The sequence below is a fragment of the Lygodium microphyllum genome, chromosome 8 (genome assembly GCF_053477565.2).
Source record: "Lygodium microphyllum isolate KBCC chromosome 8, Lygodium_microphyllum_v1.1.10, whole genome shotgun sequence".
NCBI lineage: Eukaryota > Viridiplantae > Streptophyta > Polypodiopsida > Schizaeales > Lygodiaceae > Lygodium > Lygodium microphyllum.
This window is the reverse complement of record NC_141142.1, coordinates 51,427,021-51,451,904: the sequence shown is the minus strand read 5'-3', so window position 1 is coordinate 51,451,904 and position 24,884 is coordinate 51,427,021. Positions and strand designations below refer to the sequence as shown.

At 39.2% G+C, this 24,884-nt stretch overlaps 1 protein-coding gene across 5 annotated transcripts; it reads right to left on the bottom strand.

The window, feature by feature from the left end:
• Window positions 1–5,218: 5,218 nt before the first annotated feature.
• LOC148032271 (uncharacterized) lies at window positions 5,219–23,246 on the bottom strand. 5 transcript variants are annotated; one of them, XR_015691600.1, is made up of 14 exons: window positions 23,093–23,240; window positions 22,928–23,018; window positions 22,508–22,632; window positions 22,368–22,440; window positions 8,078–8,135; window positions 7,831–7,970; window positions 7,653–7,752; window positions 7,481–7,552; window positions 7,262–7,378; window positions 6,661–7,016; window positions 6,464–6,554; window positions 6,188–6,376; window positions 5,785–5,992; window positions 5,219–5,611 (listed from the first exon to the last, which is right to left on the bottom strand). XR_015691600.1 is itself a non-coding variant. In XM_087682915.1 (13 exons), the coding sequence occupies exons 2-13, from the start codon at window positions 22,975–22,977 to the stop codon at window positions 5,987–5,989; spliced, it is 1,377 nt and encodes a 458-aa protein (XP_087539041.1). In that variant the 5' UTR covers window positions 22,978–23,007; window positions 23,093–23,242; the 3' UTR covers window positions 5,617–5,986. The 5 variants fall into 5 exon arrangements, 3 of the variants coding, with proteins under 3 accessions (XP_087539041.1, XP_087539040.1, XP_087539042.1); XR_015691601.1 differs by having other exon boundaries at window positions 5,838–5,992; XM_087682915.1 differs by lacking the exon at window positions 5,219–5,611 and having other exon boundaries at window positions 5,617–5,992; window positions 22,928–23,007; window positions 23,093–23,242.
• Between the last annotated feature and the right edge of the window lie 1,638 nt (window positions 23,247–24,884).

The following is a 24,884-nucleotide window of genomic DNA, read 5'->3' as shown; positions in this document are numbered from 1 at the left end:
CACATTAGACAAGCAACGAAAATCATCTTAATGCACAAGGATCATATGTTCAATAATACTGGAACAATTCTGCGATGCAAAAGCTAAAGAAAGGCCAACCCATCACAATAGTGAGCATCAAAAACAATAGACAAGACATGTTGATCCTATGATAACTGCAAGACGATAAGAAATTCCCACTAATGTACATCAATTCAAGTGCTCATTCAAACAAAAGCAATAATAACACCAAGAGCAATCAAACCAATACCACCAATGACATCATATCACATGGACATGGACAAGGTACACTTATGCAAAAAATGAATTTCTATTTCTTATATTAAAACATGAAATTGAACACAATCTATAGGCAAAACGCGTGGGCACCTTATTTGTATTATGTAACATGCATGTGAGTGCCTTGCCACATCTTGTTGCAATTACATATTCTAAAACAATAACATGCTATATGTTAAAGAACACACAAAGCACACTCTCAATGGTGAGAAAGGAAGTATATACTCTTCTCAAAATGCCATTATGCCAAAATATAAAAGGAAATCATCATCAAACCTAATAAAGAGATCTGAATGGAGTATCTTTGCCAAGAATTGATATCACACTTAACCCCACATGCATGTAGATATTAGAGACACCTTTTTATATAAGATGGTATATAGTGGGGCAATCTATAAGCAACTATACCTCTAAATAAGCTTACAAGAGCCTTGGTATACATTACACCCCTCTATAGCATATGCCTTCTCACACACCCAAGCCTTATAGGGCATTATGTTTTGTCATCATCCCATCCAACCTCCATTAGGTGTACATAAAGGCATATTGCTAATGAATATCCTCCTTTCTCACTAACTATCAATATGGCATAAGTTTTAGGCTAGGTATCTCCTTATTTGGGGAGCTCTCATAATCTCTAAATAAATGCCACCACCTAGAAGAGGAACTTTATATCCATAAATGACACCCCCAATTGTACTCTAATAATTATCAGGGTATGGACAACATGATTTCAATCATATTTGTTTTCATCATGAACAATAATATCCACACGGGTTGCCATCCATAATGGAAATCTTTGTGATCTCTTTTGTCTCATGAAAGTGGCTCCCTCCTCATGTATGAAAGGTTAGGCCCAAAAACCTCTGCTCCAAAGTAGCATTGGTGTGACCAATGCATCAAAAGTGATAGTTTGTGTGTGGCTTCTAAAATTGTACATATAAACACTCTATCAAGTGCACCTAGTACTACAAAGCCTCTTGGTAGCTTGGGTTCTATACCCTCCTATACACAAAGTGTAACCCTTCAAAGGTCACTCCCAAATACCAATATGATCAAATAATCTCAATAGTCTCTTTTCCAAAATTCAGTTGGTGCTCAATCTCCCCAACCTAATTGGTCTTAAAGACAATAATTGGCATAGGGGCCAAATAGGGTGTTTAACAATAGGTAACCATGCTTCACCTCAATAATGCTAGTCACTAATTTTGATGATTCTTGGTGTACACTTTTATCTTTCACAATAGCTCGTACAAAGTGCACACACTCCAATGTATCGTCGCCTCCTCAAAAGCATGGCCCGTTGTACAATCTCAAAAGATTTGAAGAAATACACAAAGCAACAATAGATTCTCCTTCTATGTATCTATATATCCTCTATGATAACTCTAAGTGGATGATCCAATGTATTCTATTCCCTCTAAAAATAGGCTCTTGCATAACTTTATATTGGTGTATATTTGCCTAGCTACTCAACTCGTGCTCAACCATGTAGCCACAAATCTTGGCCAAAGAATGGTAAATCATAGTGGTTCAACAGTTCTTAGGGATCATGAGGTCTCCTCCTTTAAAGAGTGGTGCAATAGTATTGTTCGTCCAACTATTGCACTTATGGCCTAATTAAATGTGTGCTTGAAGTGGAGCTAGTGAATCATGAGCATGTGAAAAGTGCTCATATACTAAGCCATTGTGGTCTTGGGCTTTCCTTGTATGTAGTCTATTAACGACATCCAAGACCATTGCCAAGGTAAAAAAGTGTGCTATCAACAATTGGATTTGACATTTAGTGTGCCTACATTGAATTTGTAATACCCTATGAAAGAGATATTGAATGACTATACATTGCATCGAGCATATATCACAATCACACTTTTGGCGCATGACGTCTTATATTAGATATCTCTAACTTTGCTTTGTAGTCATAGGATTTTATAGTCTAATTTACCTTTTAGCTATTGTTAGGTTGTACTCTATAATGAGATCATATTTCATCTGTACTATATGGTTCGGGTCTCATAGACCATTTTTCCTATTATAGACATCTCTCCCTCCCCCCTTCCTCCTTCCCTCCCCCAAATATGAACTTACTATTAGAATCTAAGAAAGGAGTTCCTCTTACTACATGCATGACTTCCAATTTTTAAGAATGTGATAAAGCAAAGCATCACTAGATTTTTCATGGCAATTGCAAATGAAAAATCCTTGCAATTTTCCAAATACAAACATTCCCATGCTGCTTTTCTCTTGGTTGACAATGTATTATGCTGAAATGCAACACATTCATGACATCATCATAATTCTACAACTCATAACTAACTTAATGAACCAAATTTTCACACTTAATTGGGCAATCTAATCAAAGGCCTACTTGAGTGCTTGTTGCTTTACATACTAGAATAAGCTTTGCAAGAAACTTAAAAAAGTGTTCTATTTACATGTTTTTGTTGCATGTGAATAATGGTTCAAGTCAATGTTATTTTGTTACCATTACATTTAGACTAACCATGTAGCTAACATGACATCAATGAATCACACAATATTTGGACTTCAATGTTTGGTCATGTCATTGAGACCTAAGATACTAGACTATATGACTATTCGGTCATTATGATTATTTAACCATGTCATTGAGACTTGGGCCAAATAGTTTGAATTAATTGAAGCTCACCATGTTCTTGGTCAAAAATTATCATTAATGTTATACAATAATAACACGAGACTACTTAGGACCTCATGAAGCAATGATAATTGTTTAATCTAAACTTCCTAAGTTCGTAATAACTCATCATTTCTTACCAATTATTAAGACTGGATACTTGCAAGTGAAGTATCTCCATGTGTATTTATGTTAGAGGCACAATCTCAATAAGATATGTTAGCGATTATCCATTTGAAATTCTCAACTTCTTGAAGACCAAAAAGAGCTAAATGATTGAGAACATTAATGCAATCTTCTAAGGCTAAAAGGATAGCCACCATCACATGCTTTGTATGAAATATTCAAAGACATTCAAAACTAGGCCGTGTTATGTTGAAGCTATATGTAGCAACTAGCAAATGGATCAAATATTCATTTTTCTTCGCATCAAATGGCATGCAACCTCACGACTCCAAAAGCCATTTTAGGAAGAAAGCAAATGATACACTTTGAGTATTACTAAATGCTTTGATATCAACTTTTTGTCAAAAGAGTTATTTTACACTTTTGCTTTTAGCATATGAAAGTGGGTGTGGACATTTTTGAAACAAGATAATGAGTTCTTAACCAAAACTCTATTTGCATCCAACATAGCTCTCTCAAATGCATAGACCACAAATGCAATATGAACAATGGTCCTCTTAGGGATGAATAACAAAATCATCTAGATAAGTAAAGACAAAGATTGTTAAGATCTATAATGCACATATATCCTATTTTAATGACTCTTTTATTGATTGCTAAGATCTACGATGCACATATATCATCTTTTATTAACTCTATGTTATTGACTTTTTCTATTTTATTGAGGTTGGCAACACAACAAATGGTGAAGTCCACTTCGTAAGTGTTAACCTTATTTAGGGATTGGACCTCTACACTTCTTTACACACCAAAGAGCACATGGCTTGTTGTTTACCTGCTAAACAAATGAACTCCCAACCCACTTTTGGACAAGGAGTCTCCTCTACCTAAATTGTAAAGTGACAAACATGGGTGCACTTTAAGCGTATGTAACCAATCAAAAAATTAACAAACATTTTACTTTTTTGCAAAAAGTGTTCTTTTGGTGTGCATGCCTTATGCCCATGTCCACACCCAATTTTGAAAACTACAAGCCCACACTCTAGGCAAGGGTTGCACACCCATCCTTACTTTTATCCATTTTATATTATCCCTTGCTAGAGGGCTAGTGACCTACATCCTTTTTTTAAAACTTTGACATGTGAAAACCTAAAGGTTGTCCTTGAATCTAGGATGCAGTTAAAGAAATTTCAATGGACTTTCATCCTAATGAATCACATCTTATTTTAAGTATCATAACCTCGAGTTCGACTTTTTGAGGCTCTACCATTCAAAAGTTTAGCTGGTATGGACAAGGGAATGTGAAATTTGGTTGATCCCAAACAACTTGGGTATAAGGTAAGGTCTAGTGCGCTTTACTATTGGAAGTGCCATGATTATTTTGTGGACAATGAGAATTTTAAAGTAAAAACAAGCTCAAAAGGTTGAGTTATTGGTATACACTATGGTTGGAGGGAAAGTAGAGCTCTTCCAATCACATCCTTTTGTTGAACTAATAAAGAGCCAAACATTCGCCACCAACCTCAATCAACATCTCAACCCAACCCCAACTACAAGAGATATACCACCACCTGATGAAATGCATAGGAATCTTGAGATAATGGTATGTCTAATACTATATGCTGTCAACCACACAAGTGGCAAGGAACCTCAAATTGGTTATAATTCCTCAGTATTACTAGAGTGCATCTGAATCATGTTAAAACCCCAATTACAAACTTTGCATGTAAAAAGCCAAGCCCTTTTCTATGTTATCGACCTCAACTCTTTGAAGGAAACTTGACAGTGGTATTTGTCTAAAGTCCTCCATCAAAGTCACAAACGAAAAGCCAACTGTTATAGGTGTTCTAACAATTGCCTATATTCCTGCTCTCTTTCTATGGGTAAATAGTTCTAACATGCCCATGAAATTATATGTGTTCTAACAATTGCCTACATTCCTACTCTTTTTCTACCCCCATCAACTACTTTGTGTAAATACCTTGTGTTTTTGTCACCATAAATTGTCTGAATTAGCACAATCATCCACATGCCATTATCACAATTACAGCACGACAACCACAATTACAAGTACGATCCATCATCAATTTAACTCCCTTACACTCTTGTTTTTCTAATAAAAGGTACCAAAACTCTTCATCAACCAGAGATAGATGAAAATATAATGTTTTGGTAAGGATAACTGCATGGTGGGACTAGAAGACAATAAAAGGAGATAAATCTCTTTATCAAAGCCCAAAAAAAAAAAGGAAACATGTTTTGGTAAGGATAACTGTGTTCTTCAAATCAAGGAGCTTTCTCATATGGTATAGAGAATGAAGAAGGCCCCATAGGAAATTTGGTAGATAGCTCATGTGGTAAGAGTATAAATCATTTTATATAGTACAAAAACAGGACAAGAAAATTAGTGTTGAGCTGGTAATAACTTGACACAACAATTGTGAAACAGCTTTGGTAAAATAAAATTGACCTGGCAACAAGTGGTTTAGGAGCCTTCAGAAAATCCAGGAGTCACCGACCTTTTTAGGCATGTTAACATTGTCGAAAATGCTGCATTGGTACTAGTAGAACTTCAGTCAAAAGTTTTCAAGTTGAAATGTACATAAAGACCAGCATTGACTTATTAACATCATGAAAAGACAGTATTTGAAACATCCAAATACTGCACAAAGTAGAGACAGCACACTATGAGAGTACAGTAGTCTTAAGTTCATAAAATTTACTTTTGTAGCCTCTAGGCTAATCCAGTGACGGATCATGGGATCATCTCTCTGACCTGTTCTTTGTCACTTCTCCGCATGCCCTGGTCCAGAAATACCATGGGATGGGTATATATGCAAACAAACCAAGTTCCAACCAAGTTGCAAATACAGTCTCGATATGGTTGGCTTCCAAACAGAATCCTCAACAGAGAAGGGCTCATTGTCATGACTGCAGATAAATAGTGACAGTATAAGATGGAAAGATAAATGGTGACAGCATCAGATGCTCAACATGCACAACGTTACAAAGAGAACAATGCAACACCCCTCAGATATGCCTGGAGTTAATTTAGAAAGATGATATTATCAAATGAAAGTCCACTGAAACACATGTAGTTTCTTGATAAAAATAAACAGCACATACCACAGATCTGTGATATGAAGCACCTCGCACTTTTCCTGATGACTGATCAAAGTTTGCAGCACTGGTTGATGCTGCTAGCCCAGCTTGTCTCTGATAATAATTTGCTGCTGCAGCTGCTGCACTACCTAGCTCTGCCCATGATCCTGTTCCGTGTCCGCCCATCAAACTGCCAAATGCTCCAGCAGCAGCCTGGGAAACACGAGGATGTTAAGATAACTAACGTATCACCACAAATAGACAGGAAAAGACTTTGGAATTCATATGGTATGCTCAAACCTGCTGCTGCAGCAACAGCAGCTGGATACTGGGGTCTAACGCTTGAGACATATGGAAGCCGGGCAATCCACCCAACGCTATCAGTAATTCACTGTTATAATAGAAACATTGTTGACTACAATTAGAAAGAGATTCTGCATAGTCAAGCTATCTCAGAAAGAAAGTCGATCATTCACAACGCAACAGCTCCTTGGTACCTTTTGGTGGCTCTGAATAGCTCAATGTATCGTGAGCCCATGTTTTGTCGATGTCGTTCCATTGCTCTTTGCGCTTCATCCACAGATGAAAACTCTACAAAAGCCTCACCAGTTGGCCTATCAGTCACTCCAGTCATAATATGAATACCATTTGGAGCAATCTTATAGCCATCAAAGAAGTCTATGATATCTTTTGGCTGAGCATTGTATGGAAGCCCTCTCATTTTCACACACACACTCTCTGAGAGATCTCCTTGTCCTTGTAGACTAGACATGCCAAGCCCCGCTGCCTGAATAGCTGCCAAATTCATCCCAGCCAAACCATGCAGCCCAAAGCTTCCCATTAATCCTGGCATCTGAGCCAGCCAGACTACTATTAGCAACTTCTACAGCCATTTTTAGTAAGTAATATAGTGGTGAATGCCCATACACTTCCAACAGCATTCATCTCCACAAGTGGCATTTTATACTTCTTGTCATTATTGCCCATTCATGATGGTTACTACTATTCTCATAATTATCTATATAGAAAAGAGAACAGCAGTAGCAGCAAAAACTAGATAGTAAACAGTGCAATCAACACAAACCTGAAGGCCCTTACCTGTCCCATTGAGCCAAAACCAGGGAAACCCCAAAGTCCTGCAAATAATCCATACATCCGCTGCTGTACAGCGCTCATCATTTCACCTTTGGTACTACGAAATAGCTCAACATACCGCTGCCCATAGTAGACTATTATCAGGCATTCAACCTTTGGCAAAGTATTTTGGAAGGAGAAATACAAAATATAGAGACAGCTTGATTATTAATTTAGAGTTACCGATCCCATTGTTTCCTTCTGTAGTTGCATTGCACGTGTTGCAGTTTCTTCATTGATGAACTCCACAAATGCCTAACACCAAAAAGGTATCCATATCACTAAGGCGACTTCAGGCCTATACCCATGAAATTCATAAGTTAAGAAGATTTACCCTGAACTATAACAAGCTTACCTCACCAGTGGGTCTACCATCAGCATGTGTACAGAGGAATATTCCATCAGGTACAATTTGCATGCCCTTGAAAAAGGCTGTGATGTCTGCAGAGGTACAACTGTAGCAAGAAGATATCAACCTTCAGGAATTCCCACCACATGTAGTTTTGATCAGAAAAGCCAGCCAAAATGTGCACCTGTAAGGCATTCCTCTCATGCGTATAACCCCCGTGTATCTCATATCAGGATTTCCAGCCATTCCAGGAATTCCAGTGTTGATGATGCTTCCACTCCCAATGCCATTAGCACTTCCCCGCCCAACCATACGCAAGGCACCCTATTTGAGATGGGCAAGAATTATAGAATACAAAATGACAAGACCACCTACCCAGAATTTATAAGAGGCGTTGTTACCATAAGCCCCAAGGATATTTAACAAAGTACCTGCATATCCGCTGGATGACCCTTAAACACTTCTATGTATCGGCTTCCCATGAATTGCCTGTTACAGAGAGTAAAAATCTCATAAACTCCCAAAAGTATAAAGATGTGTGTAACGGTATCAACAGCCTAACTGTGACGACATCATTGAAAATCTTCATGATGAATACTCAACTCCATCTTCAGTGGAAACACTTCACAGCACCATCTCTTTAATATTGACGAGTTGTGTTAACAATGTAGAGCTTATCATCTCTCAACATTAGAACACATCCACATTTGAAAATATGACCTGCCTTGCTTGTATATGATATGTTTATTTAGGCATGAACCAAATACAATGCTTCATTCATTGGGTTTTAATGTCTCGTCTATTCAGTTTTGTTAGCCATAGTCATGGTCTCACACTTTATGGATCATGTATTATGCTATGCCCTTAGCATTGTTTGACCTTCATTATGTTAGTCTTATGTGTGAGGCAGCCCCTATTTGCCTCATGAAGTGCAGTTTTGAGGCAATTGTAAAACGTGACCTGATGAGGCATTTTGTGTGTCATTTTCGTTTATCTGATCATCCTGGATGTCCACGCTTGATGTATGATGGATTCATATGATTATAGAGATCTGGCAATTGGCGCCATCATCTATGGTGTCCTTGTTCTATTTGCAGCATGTTCTTTGTGATTTACTTCTCATTTTTTGATCATTAGTGCTGACGTCAGTGTTTCTATGTCTCTATATGATTAGTTCTAAGTTTATATGTGTTCTTGATATGAGATTGCATATTTTCCCCCATGATGCATTTTTTGTCCTATTATGTGTTTTGCATAGATAGGGCAGCAACACTTTGGCGATCCTGCCATTGCTTCCCTGTTTCTCTGTGTTAAAATGCCATTCAAAATGGCAAAGGTTGAGGTCAGAAATTCAAATTTGCTGTATGGAACAAAATTCTTGCATGAAGCGGTTTCCTACATGAAGCAGTTTTCTGCATGAAACAGTCCTTCTGTATGAAGCAGCATCTTTGTATGAAGCAGTTATGCAGTATTAAAGCTAGGATGATACAGCCCTTCTTCTGGTGTTCTCTATTTTGGATATTTAAGCATAATCAAAACAAATCTTCTTTGATGACAAAACTCTAAACTCTTGTTGATTCTTGAAGCAGTGGTAGACTGCTTGAAGCAGCATGATGCAGTTTAACGGTTTAACTTTGCATTTCTGCATATATGTCAGAGAATTACCAGTACCCATCAAATGTTATTCTAACCCGAAGCAAATCCAAAGAATTAGAGAGTTATTGGCATGACAATAGCAGGGGTTATTGCGGAATGACGGTGGTGAAGCAAGAGGAATTGACACCCTAGATGAAGAGGAGTTTCCACCGTTTGGAGAGGAGTTCCAGGATGTGGGTACCGCTACTGTGTATCATTCCCTTGCTGCATCTACGGAATCCCCTTTAAGTTCTCCTAAAGAAGAAAATGGAGTTCCTAATTTGCAAGATCTTTCAGCTCCTCTAGACCGTGCAGCGGAGAGATTACAGCATTTGGTGTTAGGAAGAATCTTGTTAAGGAGACAAGTGGTTACTACAAAGAAGCCTCTTACTTTTGATCCCTTGCCTCCATTAAAGAAGAAGAAGTCAAGAGTCATGAATCCCAACCCACCACTCAATCCTAAGGTCAGAGCATCTAAGTTCTCTGACAAGAAGAAAGAAGACCCAGACTACCATGTTGCACAATTTCAGACAAGGTGGGTGGCTAGCAAGTTCAACAATATGTTCGGGGATCAAGTCGAACTACAGCAATTTGCAGCAACCTTCAAAGGTAAGGCCATGGATTGGTATAGTACTTATGATGCTTGACATTTTGCCACATATGACAACCTTAAAACTGCTTTCTTAAGTTGATTTAGAAAACATAAGATAGCTACAGATGTGTTAAAGAAGCTGAAGCAAATCAAGCAAAAGACAATGCTAGTGCAAGATTATGTACAAAAATTTAAGAACCTATTAAACAGTTTGAATGAAGAAGATAGACCTTCTTTGGATTTACAATGTTCGTACTTTGTTAAGGGATTGGATAAAGCTATTGTGGAAGCAATTGCTAATGTGGAAATGGGAAATAATAATACCATAGATGTATTGGCTGAAGCAGCCCAACAGGTGGCAAAAAAGGCTAGGCAAGAGTAGATCCAAGAAGAAGAGTAAGCAGGACTCTTCAGACTCTAACTCTGATGATTCTGATTCAAGGGACAGCAGTGATGAAGAAGATACCTCATCAAGTTCTGAGTCGGATACTAAATCAAGCGACTTGGATGACGATCGGAGTAAGCGGCGGCAAAAGAGGCATAAAAAGAAATCTAGGAAAGATAAGAGTTCTTCTAAGGATAAGAAGAAGGGGAAAGAGAAAGGGGAAAAGACAGCCTTGGAAAAAAGATTGAAGAAGAAAATAAAGAAACAGCTGTTGGAAATGACTACTTCTAGGAACGTGAAGTCATGTAGCATATGTCAAAAGGTGGGTCATGAGGCTAGAGAATGCTGATACAATCTAGTGATATGAAACTAGTGATATGGAATACAAGACAACAAACAGCACCTCCAACGGCACCGGTAAACCAAATTGCACCTGAATTGGCATAGTAGCGAGGATTTAGAGGCTTTGGCAGAAAGGGTCAACCATCTAAGCAATGGGGTAATGACCAACCAAGGCAATGGAATAATGCTCAACACAGGCAACAAGGGCCTTGCTATTATTGTGGCAGGCAAGGACACATGTCACGACCTAACTGCGAGTTAAGGGTATGCCATAGGGCTGAAAGGGGAATGTAGACCGGAGAGCAGCAAGAAATGCAACCGCCAAGACTACCCCATGGACAGCAACCACCAACACCCGCAGCAGTAGTTCTTGTTGAGATACATGCAAAAGTCATGGAGAGCCAGGCAGTAGGCCAACAGCTGGACGAGCAAGTTCAAGAAGTTTTTCAAGAAGAGGTGCCAAGTAAGGGTGTTTTCAATGTAACCAAGCATGGTTTAGACCCGCAGGTAGGCTATAATTGCTCAAATTGCATAGTTGTGGAAGACCATCCAGAAGAGACAGTAGTTTTGGCCATTACTAGGGCGAAAGCTAAGCAAAAGATCAATTGGGAAGACCATGAAAAGGCTAGGGAAGCGGCCTCCAATGAAGTTATGAAGTTGCAGAAGAAGCAGCACTCAAAACAACTTAAGGCTGCAGAGTTGCTTCATGAAGTTCAAGAGAGTCAATTGATGCATGAGGAAAACCAGGAAGATATTCATGACATAAATGTAGTTCAATGATAAGCATCAAAGTTTGGATCCATATGAGTCATTGCATGGTTCCCATGGGTTATTTGCCGCATTAACCAAGTCTTCATTACACCTTACTTTGGAACAAATCCTTGATTTAATCCCAGGATTTTAAGGAAAAGCTTATAGCAAAGATTATGTAAAATCAAAATAAAGTGTTGAAACATTATACCATGGATAGGGGACAGATTTTAGAATGTCAAGCGGTGATCCCCACACAGTGGGAGGTGGTAAATTACAAAGTTCCAACTATTCAAGTTGAATACTTGGTTAGTAAGTTTGATGATGTACTACTAGATGGAGGTTCAGGGGTCAATATTATCCCTGAAGAGTTGTATTTGGCACATAAATTGCAAGGACTTGTTGCAGCACCATTTCAACTTAAAATGGCAAATCAGAGAAGACTTCAATCACTTGGGATATTAAAGAATCAACTTATTCGGGTAGCAGGGCTGAAGTTCAAGGTCAGTTTTGTTGTTCTCCGCATGGAAGGTTTAGGGAACTCATATAATATGTTGCTGGGAAGACCTTGGTTTAGATTAGCCAAGTTGAAGCAGAATTGGGGTTCCAATACAACAATCATCCCTCATGGAAGTAAGGAGATCAAGTTATCTACAATTAATCAAGTGGTATTGAAGCCCAAGTACCGTCCATTAGTTGCTCAGACAATTAATGTTGCACCGGAGATTGAAGATAATGAAGAGGAGCTCTTTCTGCAAGCCAATCCTACAGTTGTTGAAACCAGTCTATGACTACATAAAGCGGTAGTCCCTTCAATTAATACCTAGTCTTTTCACATACACACACAAATGGAGACCTCACTCCCTCGCTCAACACCAGATTGGTCCCCGAAGTCTGGCACCCCTTTCAGTATTTCTTTATCAATTAAAAGATGGATAGGTACAAATGAAATGTTCCAAAGTACAGAACGTGTGTACAGTTGGCTTTCATCTTTTCTGAGTAAATTTCAGCTGCATAAGGACAGTATAGCATATCCAAAACAAAATCCCTTTTTGAGTAAATTTCAGCTACATAAGGACAATACAAAATATCCAAAACAACATCCCAAGTAGGAAAACACTTTTGGTGAGCATAACTCAATAATTCAAGTGTAGAATTGCAATCTGCGGAACTCTGTAATTATTGTTTTTCACATGTTTCTTGACCTGTTCTCAGCCTTTTGTTCTCAGCCTTATTCCATTCCAGATCTATTGCATACCAGTTGGACTACAAACCCTTTGACCTTGGCATCATTTCAACAGTAAAACAGTCCCACAAACAGCACTAAATCATAGCTGAAAACCTTGTTCCCGTGTGGCGTGGTCATCACTTTCTTTAGTTCTTACATTGGAGAAGCAATCGGTTGCTCCTAAACCTCGACAATGAGGTTCTTGCCTCAGTAGAAGTGCAAATAAAACACAGAAATGTACATTCGATAGAATCAGCCCATCATACAAGCATTTCCTCTAAGAATAGAGAGAGAGTTGACCAGAGGGAGCAAGCTCTACCTCAGTACATGAGTCAGAGACGAAGAAGTACTCTCCATAGCTGATGTACTTGCAGTAATCTGCCCTCAGCCCCTAAAAACTTCACATTCAGATCTGCCCCTCCTGCCTATTACGTTTTTTTTTTATGCTCTCTCTTTCTTTTGGGAATTAGTGTCCAAATTGTGACACATGGCATACATGTAAAAATTTTCCCATTTAAACCTTCTGGTCTAAAATTATGCATGATCGGTGCAGCATTTGACCTCAGCACAAACCAGCGAATAAATCCTTGTGCAAAAATGAAGATAATGACGGGAACTGATTCTGAGGCCCAAAAATAGTAACTCCCTAAATTTTAGGGATGGTGACCCTTACATTCCTCAAGTTGTTCTAAGCAACTTTTATCATTGCAACCATATCAAAAAGTGTAATGTGGCTCAGTTACGGTGACTTTTATTCCGTGGGCATTCTCACATGTGCATCTTCTGTCTTAGCCACGCTCAATGTCCTGAGCCATTTCCAATGACTAAGCACACAGTCCCAAACCACTGGCATTCTATTCTTCAGTGCCCATTCAATCCGGTCCCAAGGCTTCGACAAACCATTAGTCCAATTTGTCCAATGGCTGCCTCTTCTGGACATGCAAAGATCCCGGCTTAATCCAAGAGAACTCTGGGGATAAAAAGCAACAACAAACTAAAGAAAAGAAAAATAAAATATTTATACAAGTAAATAAGGAAAGCAACCGCAAAAAGCATCACCACCTGGTGACAGTTGTACCAGTGTTTGAGGTAGATGTTGAAAAGATTTTGTCTCAATATAATATATTTCCAGCAATATCATCATCAAAAGTGGTTTTATCCACAAAACAACACAATTACCCCATGCAGCAACATAGTAACTCTATGCAACAAAACAGTTACCCCATAGAGCAAAACAATGACTCCATAGAGCAAAGCAATGATTTCATATAGCAAAACAATAATTTGGTTGCAGAAAGCGATGTTACTCCTGAGGGGAGTAAAGAAACTGATTTGGAAACTCTTAAAGAGCAGAAGAACCCTTCATTAGAGACAGAGGAGAATCTAAATAAAGCAAGCCAACAAGCTATTATTGATGCAGAGCTGAAATATGAGCACACTATGAATAAGTCAGCTAGAGTGTTTGAAGATGATGTTTAGGAAGTGTATTTGGAAGCTGAAGCAACTTCTAAACCAATAAAGGTGAGTCTTTTTGATAAGGAAGACTTCAAACAGCAATTGATCAATTTGTGCAAGGAATTTCAAGATATCTTTGCTTGGGAGTATACTGATATCAAGAGATTTGATCCAAGGGTGTGTTAGCATAGAATTAAATTAAAAGGCAAATGCAAAACCTATTATGCAGAAGCGATACTATATGAATCCCAATTATGCTAAACAAGTGAAGGAAGAGATTAGCAAACTTCTTTGAGTCGGTTTTATCAAACCCGTCAATGAAGTGACTTGGTTGTCATCTACTGTAGCGGTGCCTAAAAAGAATGGCAAGATACGGGTTTGTGTGGACTATAGAAAATTGAATGCAGCAACAATAACTGATCCATTCCCTCTTCCATTTACGGATTCTTTATTGGATTATGTGGCAAGTCACGAGATCTACAATTTTCTGGATGGTTTCTGTAGATATAATCAGATCCGCATGCATCCAGATGATATGGATAAGACAGTCTTTCTAACGAAATGGGGAGCATTTGTAAATACTGTTATGAATTTTGGTTTGAAGAATGGACCACCAAAATTTCAAGGTGCAGCTTATAAAAACATTTGATCCGTACCTTACATCTTTTATGAGGGTTTTCATAGATGATTTCTGTGTATTTGGCAAGAAAGTTGATCATTCGCAGCATCTCAAGCTCTATTTTGAAAGACGACGTCAATTTGGCATGTCACTTAACCCATTTAAATCTGTTTTGCTACCAAAAGAAGAGTTCTTTTGGGAAATTATTTCTAAGGAACGTATGGCTATTGACTTAAGGAAAATTCAAGCAGTTCAGAAGGCTGTTGTACCTACCACAATTCAAGAAGTGATGTGCTTCGTTGGGCAAGTGAAATGGCATAGTCGATATTTGTGGTATTTAGCTTATATCTATGCTCCGCTTACATTGCTTACTAAGAAGGGAGTTCAATTTGTCTGGAGACATGACCAGGATAAAGCTTTTGATATATTGAAGAAGATGTTGGTAGTAGCACCAGTTTTACAACCTCCGCAGTGGGATATTCCATTCCATGTATTTGTTGACGCATCTGACATCGTGGTGGGTGCAGTCTTGATCCAGGAAAGAGTTGTAGGTTGGTTTAGACCTGTCTACTATGCAAGTAGAAGGCTTACAACAGTTGAGAAGAACTATACAGTAATTAAAAGGGAAGCTCTCGAAATGATATTTGCATTGCATAAATTTAGACATTACCTAAGGTAGATGTTACTTTTGCAAGAATTTGACTACAAAATAGTGCATACACTTGGTGAAGAGCATGCGGTAGCCGATTTTCTGAGTAGACTTGTGTCAGTGAACCCTGCATTAGGGATAAATAATCAGTTGCTTGATGGAGAACTATTCAATGTTCAAGTGAGTCAATTCAATTCCTTTTATGATCAAATGTTGAATTTTTTGCTTTATGGAGTGATGCCTGCAAAATTGTCAAGAGACCACCGTAGAAGGTTGGCATTGTAGAGCAAGAACTTTCAAGCTATTCTAGGAGTGCTCTATAGGAGGGGAATCGATAATGTGTTTAGGAGATGCATACCTGTTCAAGAACAGCCTACTATTCTGCACATGTAGGACTCACTAGAGATCATTTTTCCGGTGAGATTATAGCTAAGAAGGTTCTTCAAGCTAGGTTGTGGTGGCCAATTGTGCTTAAAGATGCTCGTCAGCATGCAAAGGAGTGCATTATTTGTATGAAGGAAGGTCAACCTCAATCTAGAGACAGAATGCAAAATCATCCAGTTTTGCCTTTACAAGTTTTCCAAAAGTGGGGTATTGACTTTGTGGGCCCCATCAAGCCAGCTACTTGTCTGAGTAAGAATCAATACATTTTGGTTTGTACGGACTATTGCACTAAGTGGGTTGAAGCTAAAGCTTTGCAAGACAATAAGGCAACAAGTGTGGCACAGTTTCTTTACTCTAACATAATGACTCAGTTTGGTTGCCCCATAGAGTTGGTAAGTGACCGAGGTAAGCATTTTCTGAATGAAGTGATTGAGGAGTTGACATCTAAACATATGATTCTACACAAGAAATCTACACCTTACCACCCTCAGGCAAATGGGCAAGTCGAGAGTTCTAATAAGATTTTGCTTTGGATTCTTAAGAAGATAGTTTCTGATAACCGTAAGGATTTGGACACTAAGTTGGATTCAGTATTGTGGTCTTTTCGAATAGCATACAAGGTTTCAACAAGTTTGACTCCGTTCCAGTTAGTTTATGGACTTGAGGCAGTGGTCCCCATGGAGTTTCTGGTTCCTAGTTTGAGAGTGGCAATTACTTATAGGTTGTGTCCTGAAGAGTCTGTTCATGATAGGTTGCGGAAGTTGATGCAGCTGGAAGAAGATCGGATTATAGCTCTTTACCTTTCAGCAGTGATACAGTCAAGAAGATAGGGATGGGTAAACAGACACATCAAGAAGAAGATAATTAAGGAGGGAGATCTAGTTATGGTGTATAATTCCCATCTTAGAAGGCATCCGAGAAAGCTGAAGTTGAGGTATATTGACCCTTACGAGGTTGTAAAAGATGTGAGTCAATGTACTTTTGTGTTGGCTACTTTGCAGGCAAGCCCGCACTAAATGGGTTTAGATTAAGGAGGCCAGTACAACCAGACTACGATGATTTACCTCATAAAGTTCAAGGGAAACTCACAATTGCAATCAATTTGATTCAACCATCAACAATGTTGCTTCATAGAGCAAGCAATGGGATTTTACCTCATAGAGCAGTTTGTGATTCTTTAACCCTCATGATTGTTTTTAGGGTGCTTGGATTGATTCTTTAGAAAAAGAACCATTATTTTATTGTCAAATGTTGGCTAATGATATTATCTTTTATATTACTTATGGCCTTCATAAGGAAGCTATGCAAATTTCAATGGTGCTCTATGAAGTGCAAGATACTTTGGAGTTGTTTTTTGTCTTGTTACAAGCGCAAAGGAGCTTCACAAAGTTATGGCACTATCTTACATTAAAATTGGGCTATGGGAATTTGTCATATGGTGGCTATATCTTTAAAGTTTTTCCACAATATATTATGACTTAGCAAAGTATTATCAAGGCATTGATGGATTGTGCATTGAAAGGACATTTACCTTTTAACTATGGACTTGTGCATGATGGTTTAGAAGGGCAACTAACTTCACCTACAATTCTTTTGGTACTGGAACTGTGTGAGGATATTAAGTTTCAATTGCATGAGGCTTATTTGAAGAGACATTAGACAAATGTCAAACTCATAGTGAGTACATGTTGTCATCAGTATGTTATACACTCTCTCTTTTCTAGGAGATTGACTCATTGTGAAGTGGGGAAAGAAGAAAAAGGGAAAAGCATGGAAAAGAAGACACGAGTTTTGACGCCTGCGCCTATTCAACAGCGCCATCCTACAAATCCACACCTTCATCTTCCTCCATATTCTTCATCTCTTTTCTTATCTGATTCTCAGGAGGTTGTTGCTGAAGCTACGATGGCGAAAACAAGACAAAGGAAGGTCCCCAAACTCCCTGTGGAGAGAGGGTGACAGCAGCCGAGAGGGGTTCCTCCATGACTTAAACAATCGAGAGGAGGATTGGAGCGACTTAAACAAATTGGATCAACTGTTCTATACTCATGGACGAACATTTAATATCCAATCCCTTAACAAAGTGATGGTCTCTATTTTTAAGCAAGGCTAAATTAGGCCAAAACTTATGTCAAGTAATGGCCAAACTAATCCTCCTTAAAAACAGTCCCCCAAGAAGGGCCAATCTAATGAACTTTGAAAAGTCATTGCTAGGTGGCTGCTCACATTTGATATCCAAATGAGTAGTGCTCTTGTCATCTGAGATACTATGAAAATTTGTACTGACGAGCTAACATCTGAAGTCTCAATTCTCTCCCATCATAGATGGAAGACAACAATCTTCATTATCATTAGAGTAGTTGTGATCACAAAAGCCATTCCAAACACCAAATATCACCATCCATTGAGGCTCTGTGGGAGTAGTATTGGCAAACACAATCCCTTCATGCTAACATCATCAACTCACTTATGCAAGGCTGGAGGGAGGTGCACTTCCGCCAAGGAAATCAAGTGGCAAGAATGTGCAGCTCTTCTGAGGGAGGACAAACCACTTTTGGGACAATTAGCAAATTATCCCTAGTCTTCACCTCAACCACACCTAGTGGCAAGTTCGTATATACCTTTGGTCTTCAGGAACCATATCCCCTTGATGTGCAAGTACAAGCTGGAAGTCACCATGGAGACCAAAGGTCATACCAGTGTGTAAGACTCAATAGAAGCGGCTCTAGAAATAGAAAATCTTGATTAGGTGAACCATAAAATTGAGTTTACATTCTGCTTCACATGAGTATGTTTTTGGTGCATTATATTCCCAAATCCCAAGACTCCCATTCTCTACTAAACCTCATGTACTGCCAATACCATTCCCTCACTCACTTTACCTTACACAATAAGTACATATCCATACTCCAGAGCATTACCTCCATATGGCATGTACCAACTCATTTTGAGTTTTACTACTTTACCTTATGGTGCTCTGTTGTTGGGCATTCCAAGGATGCATAATGTACCTCGCACCTAACCTTAGTGCAGCCATAGCACCAAAAACACCTCCCCGCTTCCAAAAAAACCAAGAAAACAAAACAAAACAAAAAACAAACACACAAAAAACTAAAGTTGCCCCACCACTTACCACTTACCTATTGGATGCACATACCAAGTTAGCCCCACTGTACCTACACTACAGACCTACTAACAACTTACCTACATGCAGTTTTGCTTGTGCTTGTTTACCAAATGGAGCCACCATGCCAAACATTCACTACTTGAGGGAATACGAGAGAGCTTGACAGTTGAGGGAAGAGCTTGAGAGCTTGAGGATTTAGGAGATAGAGAGAGAGAGTGAGGGCTTGAGGACTAACAAGTGCATTTTGTTAAATTTTGTGTGTGTGTGTGAGAGAGAGAGAGAGAGAGAATGGTGCCCCACTAAGCACCTCACAAACCACCAATAACAACTTTCCCATCAATCATTCATAGCTATTGTCTTTGCTCCATATTGTAATGTCCTCTTCGCATAGATACATACGAGTGTGTGTGTGTGGGAGAGAGAGAGAGAGAGAGAGTGCTTGAAATTTGAATGAGAAGGGTGAGAGAATCTATTGTAGGAGATTTTTTTCCCTTTTGCATATAGTTTGAGTCATACATTCATTCGTTCATTCATCATCTAAGTTGTTTTCATTTTGAGTTCTATTGTTCATTCTATGTTTGTCATACAATTTGAGTTCTCTACCTTTGTTCAAGCATTTCCTTTTACAAAGAGCAAGCTCGAAGATGAGAAATCATGGGGTTTTTGACAAAAGGGGGGACAAGATGGATCAAGGCTGTAAGCACTTTGTTTTCAATAAAATTGACCATTTGGAGAAGGGGGGGGAAGTTTTAATTTTGCCACCAAACGTAGTTGCATGTGATTGCTCCTATTCATACTTGTATAATATCCACGTTTGAAAATGTCTAAAATTGTATCAAGTGCATTGAAATGTAACTATCCTTCTCACACTCCACATGTATTACTTGAAAGTGAAACATGGCTAAGAAATTGGCCTATCTCATGCTTCTCAAACAATTTTGTCTGAGTGGGAAAATAACGCAAAGCTTGATGATCCATCTGAACAACAAAATCTAAAAGGTAGTGCTTCCACACAGTAAGAGCATGAATGACAACTAAAAGCTCTTTCTCATAAACCTGTAAATTCTTTTCAACACTGCAAAACTCTACTCTCGTAGGCTACCATGTGAGAGAGTGCAACTAAAGCAAGAACATGGAGAAAAGAGAAGAGAGAGTGAAAACATAAAAGAATACAAGGAAAATATTGATCTAAATACTAATGCAAGCATGCACACAATTACCCCCCTGGATGTTGCAAGGCTACATCAATGAGGGTAGTCGAACTAATGGTAGAAGATGTGACTAAGAAAGATGAGAGAGAATGAATGTTTGGAATGATGTCATCGATAAAGTGTGAAGGCATGGCCTTGGGCTGCCTATAAATAGGCATAAGAGGCTAGAACAGGCTGATCCGATGCCAAAAGGAAGGAGCTTGCTAAAAATGGCCACCCAACTGCCTACATAGCTAAAATGAAAATGCACTCACTAAAGTGATTAGTGTCCAATGTGAACATGCTAAATAAACCAGTGGATAAAATGGAGAAGAAACCCTAATCTTTATCTAGTGTGCCTAATATGGAGAAGGATGGTACACAAGAATGATTAGTGGATTATGACAATGACCAAACTCCCAATGTCTTCGTCTCACTCAAACCGAGGCTCACAAGTAAGAGAAGTACAAAGAAGAAGACAATAAATATGTTGAGTCATTTCCCTACCACGTCAGCAATCCCACGTGGCAGTTTTGCCACATGGCTGCAGTCAAACACTTTGACTACAGTCGGTTGCATTAAATGCAGCCCACCTGGCTATTTCAAGCATTTTCTCAAGCATTCTTTTCGGCCTCTTTAAGGCTGAGTTTCCAATAGACTTTCACACTTGTATTTGACAAATTTCAGCCCGCTGTTGACGGAGACAGCACTCGGGGTTGATGGAGATCGAAGTCCTCAAGGCGCAAACATACGCAGATATTCTTTCTACACCCGTGTGTAATTCTACATCCTTATACAACATTCTTCACTACAATTTTTTTGTGTTTCACTATCTCTTTTTCTCTCTCTCTTCTCTCTTTGTTCACTCTTTGTCACGGTCATTCGCTTCTGCATTGCTTCACTCTGATAGAATAAAACTTGTGCTAACATAGCACAACCATCTTGCAAGACAACTCGCCAATATTCTTCCCACATGCATCACCTTGTACTATGAAAGCTTTACAAAGATTAGGCAAACCACAACTAGATCCGAAGTAAGTCTTTTCTTCAACTAGCTAAAGGTTGCAATCTCTTTTTCCACACATCTGAAAGACACTTCCCTCATTAGTGATGCAAATGAAGAGGCTATCTTTGCAAATGCCAAAATGGCTTATGAACCTCCTATAGTAAGAACATAACCCAAAAAAACTGTGAACATCATGCACATTCCACTAATCTAGCCAACTATGAATGGCTTCCACTTTAGTTGGATCCATCCTAACACCATCCTTAGCAGCTATGTGCCCCAAAAGTTAACCTCCTCCAATAAGATTTTACTCTTCTTACTATTCATGATCAACTAATACTTTAGAAGTTTCCAAAAGATTTCAACTAGATGCTTCCTATGCTCCTCTTTATTCTTTGAATAAACAACGATGTGATCAAAGAATATCCCCACAAAGGATCTATGCTGAAGATTTTAGATTAGGTTTCAATAGCGCGAGCGCACACACACACTCACAATGGAACAAGTGAACAGTAAGAGGAGAGTGTTGGAATGTCACATCCACTATATGAGAATGATACAAAAAAACAATCCTTAAGGTACTAAGTACCACATCTACTGACGGGGGTTCACACACAAAAAAATCCCTTCGCCAACTAGAAGGTAAAAAGTGCCCATGGATAAGGGAGCATTCACACCAGAACTTAGGAGGAACATGATAAGTGTAACAGAAGAAAGATCCTACCCAATCATCCAATCAAAAGTTGTTGGAGCAATAGTAAGCCCAAATGGGCATCACTAGGAACTCATACATCCGAAGGTTGTCCTAAAAGTTGTCTTATGCATATCTTCTTTTCAAACCTGCATCTAATGATAGCCATTTTTCAAATCTATTCAAGTGAATATTATAGGTCCCTCCAACTTGTCAAGTATATCATTCTATTCTTGGAATGGGAAAACGGTTCTTGATAGCGGTCTTCTTCATGGCACAGTAGTCAATACACATTGGTCATGAACATATACACTTGCTTTCTTTCAAATTACTTTACTTGTAAACTCAGAATCACAAACACATGTATCAAAAATGCAAGCAACCAAACATAGTTGCAGCATACCCCATAACAAAACCTGACATGTAGAGCAGATAACTAGCCTGTTTTCTTTTTACTTGAGATGCAATTACCCTGATGCTCATACAAAATTTACACAAACTTGTAAAATTGCAATTGCACTATCTTAACTACCTAACCACTTAAAATGGTTCCCTAAAATTTATAATACAATCCCTCCCTTAACACACATAAGTAATTGAAGAATAAAGGACTGCAAGATCACCTGAGATCCTAATATATACTGATAGAAAGACCACAGATATCTCACCTGTTTCTCTCAAGTGCCTTCTCTGCAATCTCTGCAGAAGTAAACTGCACATAGGCTTGACCAGTAGACCTTCCTGCAAAATGAACCAAACCATTCAGCATCACCACACCTGCTTCTGCAAAGAAAAGCTTAAGTCTCACCTTGGAAATTAACACAGATAACCACTCCATCTGGACCCAGCTCCAATCCTGAAAAAAACTCAACAATTTCTGTCTCCGTAGCACTGAAAGGTAGGCCTCGAAGTCGAACCACATTGCTGCGTTTCCTGTATCACCAGAACCATACATTGAGATATCACAAAGACATCCTGCATATGACATGCCACACAAAACCACGTATGGAGCAGCATTCCTCCACGACGAACAGAAACACACCTAATGTAACGTAATTGATAACACTTGTACCGCATAAAAGTTTACAAAAGGGGGCTTTCTGTGAGCTAAAAGAAAGGGCCTTGAGACTATCTAAGTGGGAGAATGCCTGCAGAAGGGGTAACGCAAGAGGGGCTTCGAGTATATATCCCCTCTGGGATTCATAAGACAAGCAATCACGACACTCACAATTCCTCATCGAGAGCACTTCCTCCCACCAGCCCTCCCATGCCCGCCATGATGTCCCGTAACCAAATACGAAAACGGAGCTGCAAGCCACCTGCGCAGGGTCAAAACAAGCAGCCACGCTTCTAGAAACACTGTTCGAGAGGGAGACACGGCCATGGAGCTTACCCCGCACAGTCTCGGCACGCTTCTGCAACCGACACCAGGAAATCGACGCTGGTATGTTTCAAATGCTATAAAATCAGCCTGCGCTGTCTGTGATTATTTAGCTTTCCGTTCGAGTGCTGAGGAGGAGGCTTAATCTTCTTTTAAGGTTCTATTGTCCTTAAGCCTAAGCTAATAGTAACGCTCTTAATCCTCTTCTAAGGTTCCCCCGTGTTTAAGCCTAAGCAAATAGTAACACCCTCTTCACAACTCTAAGTTGAGATGAAAAGGAGCGCCAGTATGGGATGATGACTTTAGCAAATCCTACTAACTCAATTAGAAAACTTACAAGACAATCCCCACCCTCTGTAGCTCAGTGGCAAAGTGACAATTAGTACTTCTATTATCTCGCTTGTGGATGTCTTTATGCAATTAATACCTAACATCACAACTCGAAACCTCAATCTTTGAAACAACACACACACCTTCTTACAATGTGTTTTGTCACACCACAACCACAACACAATAAGCAAGGATTCGCACGATGAAGACATACCTCCAAACAAACAAAGGGACGTACAGGTACACCACATGACAAATCCACCTCATCACCACAATATGTTTCATCCTACACCAATCGCTTCAAAAATGAAAAGTAATAGTGCACGAATTTTCAAGGTCAATCACAATGTTAAAAGCAATGTCCAAACAGTATCACAAAGTGAAAGTTTTATTGTAAATAATAAAAAGTGCCTCTACAATCAGTGGAGTTTCTTCAAAATGTCAAACTTGCCACCCTCTTTATGCTAGCGATCACCTTCTGTAACGTGCCCGCTCCTCAAATCGCGGGACATGTCTTAGCAATCCATCGAGAGATATATCTAGAAGACGCCGCCCAACACTCCCAAGGAATGACACGTGGTTTACCAACTAGGGTCTCTCAAGTCTGCCCTGCAACACGGAACTTATCTGGCCACTCCCACTAGCAGAAAAATCCTTCCGTCTCCTGGCAACAAAACCCGAAGGTTTATCCTACCAAGATTCTGCCTTGTAACTAGTATCAAGGCCTTGAGATCCTATCTCGAGTCACGTAGAACACTTGTGTAGGGCTCGGAGGCATTGGGATTTATGGTCAGAGCCCCCACTAGCACCCAAGTATCCTCCTACGCCAAGTAATTTCCATGGAGAGACCTCTCGCGGTGGGTTTGGTCCACATTCCCGGTGCAGATTATAACCCCCTTGGTTATTGTTTGGCGGTTCATGGGGGGTAGCTAGTGCCATCCTTTCTTAATTAACCCTTTAGGAAATCAACCACAGTCGAAGCAACCAGCTTAAAAACAATTACTAGGGAAAACATCCCCTTTTGCTTCCATGGCAATCAGTCATCTCAGACCCGGCAATGCAATCATCAATCACACCCCACTTGGGTTAACATCCAAAACCACATTAACAAACAGTTGAATGCACAACCTCTTGCTTCAAGGCATCGCAATCCCATTGCATGCACAACAAAAATTTAACTTGGATGTATCAACACACTTTTACAACCTTTTCAACAACCAAGCATAACTTGAGTCAACAATCCATCTTTAACAAGATCAACCTTCGTTAAAACCATTTCAACAGTTCCAAGCAACACGCTTAGCATGAATCAACTACCCTAAAGTTCGCTCTTCCCCTTGGGTTAGGGCTTATACCTCGTTGACCCCGAGTTATCACTACCTTAGGTTTCCCTATACTATAGTCAAATAGTTCTTGGACAATCCCGTTGTTCTAAAACTAGTAGGTCAATTTGCTTTCTTGGCAATTCACAACT